This window comes from Frankliniella occidentalis, unplaced genomic scaffold, assembly GCF_000697945.3.
Source record: "Frankliniella occidentalis isolate FOCC.00 unplaced genomic scaffold, Focc_3.1 Scaffold42, whole genome shotgun sequence".
In the NCBI taxonomy this organism is placed as follows: domain Eukaryota; kingdom Metazoa; phylum Arthropoda; class Insecta; order Thysanoptera; family Thripidae; genus Frankliniella; species Frankliniella occidentalis.
This window is the reverse complement of record NW_026267172.1, coordinates 1,713,406-1,715,225: the sequence shown is the minus strand read 5'-3', so window position 1 is coordinate 1,715,225 and position 1,820 is coordinate 1,713,406. Positions and strand designations below refer to the sequence as shown.

General features: G+C 51.9%; 2 protein-coding genes across 7 annotated transcripts in view; one reads left to right on the top strand and one right to left on the bottom strand.

Annotated features, from left to right (window-relative positions):
• Positions 1–1,820, top strand: part of LOC113206606 (mitoguardin) — a 100,008-nt gene that overhangs the window by 87,613 nt on the left and 10,575 nt on the right. Inside the window, exon 5 of the mRNA XM_026422765.2 lies at positions 431–565. Coding sequence (XP_026278550.1) covers positions 431–565 — 135 coding nt within the window. The remainder of the gene's footprint in view (positions 1–430; positions 566–1,820) is intronic.
• LOC113206644 (lysozyme 2-like) overlaps positions 1–1,820 on the bottom strand; it is a 13,928-nt gene that overhangs the window by 9,589 nt on the left and 2,519 nt on the right. The gene's annotated exons all lie outside the window — the stretch shown is intronic.

The window sequence follows — 1,820 nt, the reverse complement described above, 5'->3', positions numbered from 1 at the left end:
CCTCCCGCCACTCCCCGGTAAACAAGGCGCAGGCAGGCAAACGGCTTCTTTGATTCGGGGAACTCGGAAGATAAAGAATTACTTTAATCCAAAGAAACCACCCTTCACCCAGGGCAAAGGTTTCCTGCTGATGTTCAGGAAGTTTCCCCAAAGTACACCAAATCCTTGTGCTCATTTTCAGGCGAAATTCCCTTGAATCAAACAATGTATTTTCTCTTTTTGGTGCCATTGGCGTCGTGAGGATCGGTTCGCTCGCCCGGGCCTAGCTCAAATCTTAATCTCGACCGCCCAGCTCTCCGTAGATAAGGCCCACGTCGCGGCCGGTGGTCCGTCGTCAGGCGAGACACTTTTTCCTCATCCCTCTTGCGGACGCTGCGGTCCACGACGTCCACGTGCTCATGCTCATTCCCTCCGATGATGTCTGTTGCAGCGGTCCATCCTCTTCAAGGCGGAGAGCTCCGCCAGGGGCGCGGGCAGCGTGGCCGCTTCGCTGTCCGAGTATCGCTCCAACACCAACACGGGGATGATGTCCACCCCGGAGTCGTTCGTCTCGGCCCAGGACGAGGTGAGTCCCGAGCGTGCACCGGAAACCCGAGTGAGAGTGTAACCGTCGCATATTTGTAGGTGTGTGAACGACATTCTTACACATGGAGGAACACGTGTGTGAATTCCAATGAAAAATTCACCCAATCCCTAAGTGTATGAATGGGAATTCACACACCTACAAGTGTGCGACATTCACACACTTGCGTTTCCAGTGTAGGCTAGTTGTAATGTTAGAAGAAACGATGGGGAGGGCATCTTTTTGGCGGGAGTAAAAGAATAGGGAGAGGCAGATTTTTAGAATGAAGACTGCACATCTTGGAATGCCGGGCACGCACACTGCAACAGTGTTGTGGTCGTCTTGTTTGGCGCACCACCAACCAACGGTCTGGTACGATGGCCGAGATAACTTCCCTGTCTCTTTTTTTTTTGTTGTCATCTTTAGGCGGGCCGGGCGAGTGCTCTAGGACTCGCTTATCTTGTCAGCGCACTCTACTTGTTCTATTAATGTGGATTAGCGATTCGTTGCCGTCACGTTGTGATGCGAGCATTTGAACTACTGTTTCGTACTCTTCCGGTTTCGGATATGGCCATACGCCCTGTTCCGCTCAGTATTGGAACAATGTCGGTACCTATGGCACCGGTACGGTACCGTCAAATTGATAGTAATAGAAAGCAAAGTAACGGTTTTGGTTCGAGTGAGCGGCGCAAAATAGTCGATGTCGTTTCGACCATTCGCGCTCGACTTCGACTGGCCTTTCCTTCTGAGACAGTGGACTCGATGAGCTCGGCTATCTCAAAGCTTCAAAGACAAGGCAATGCAGTTGTTCGTCCCTCGCCCCTCCCCTCGCTGCGATGAGACCAGCCGCTGTGGAACTGGTTGAACTCAGTGTAGTGGACGGTGTAGAGGGCTGAGCTCTGGCCCGGGCTGGCCTGGCCCCACCTATAGAAAACCGGGGTCTATGGGATAGTTGGGACTCGCACGTCTCGAGGTCTTCCCTCGGTCCTCCCTCCACCGACGCGTGCGGTTTCACCAGACTTTACCCATTTCGGTTTCTGAAACAAATTGATTTGGGGGAGAACGTGCTAAAAATTTGACGATTGGGATTTTCAAAAATTATAATGAGTGTTGGTGATTCAAGTACGTTCAGCGATGGCAGTGGCTCTAGCTTGGGAGAACGCGATGGGGTAAGACAGTCGTCGTCGATGGTGGTCGAATGGAACTCAACTGTTCGTGAGTTTAAGTTTAAGGGTGTGTATGTGTATTTAGTGGGTGG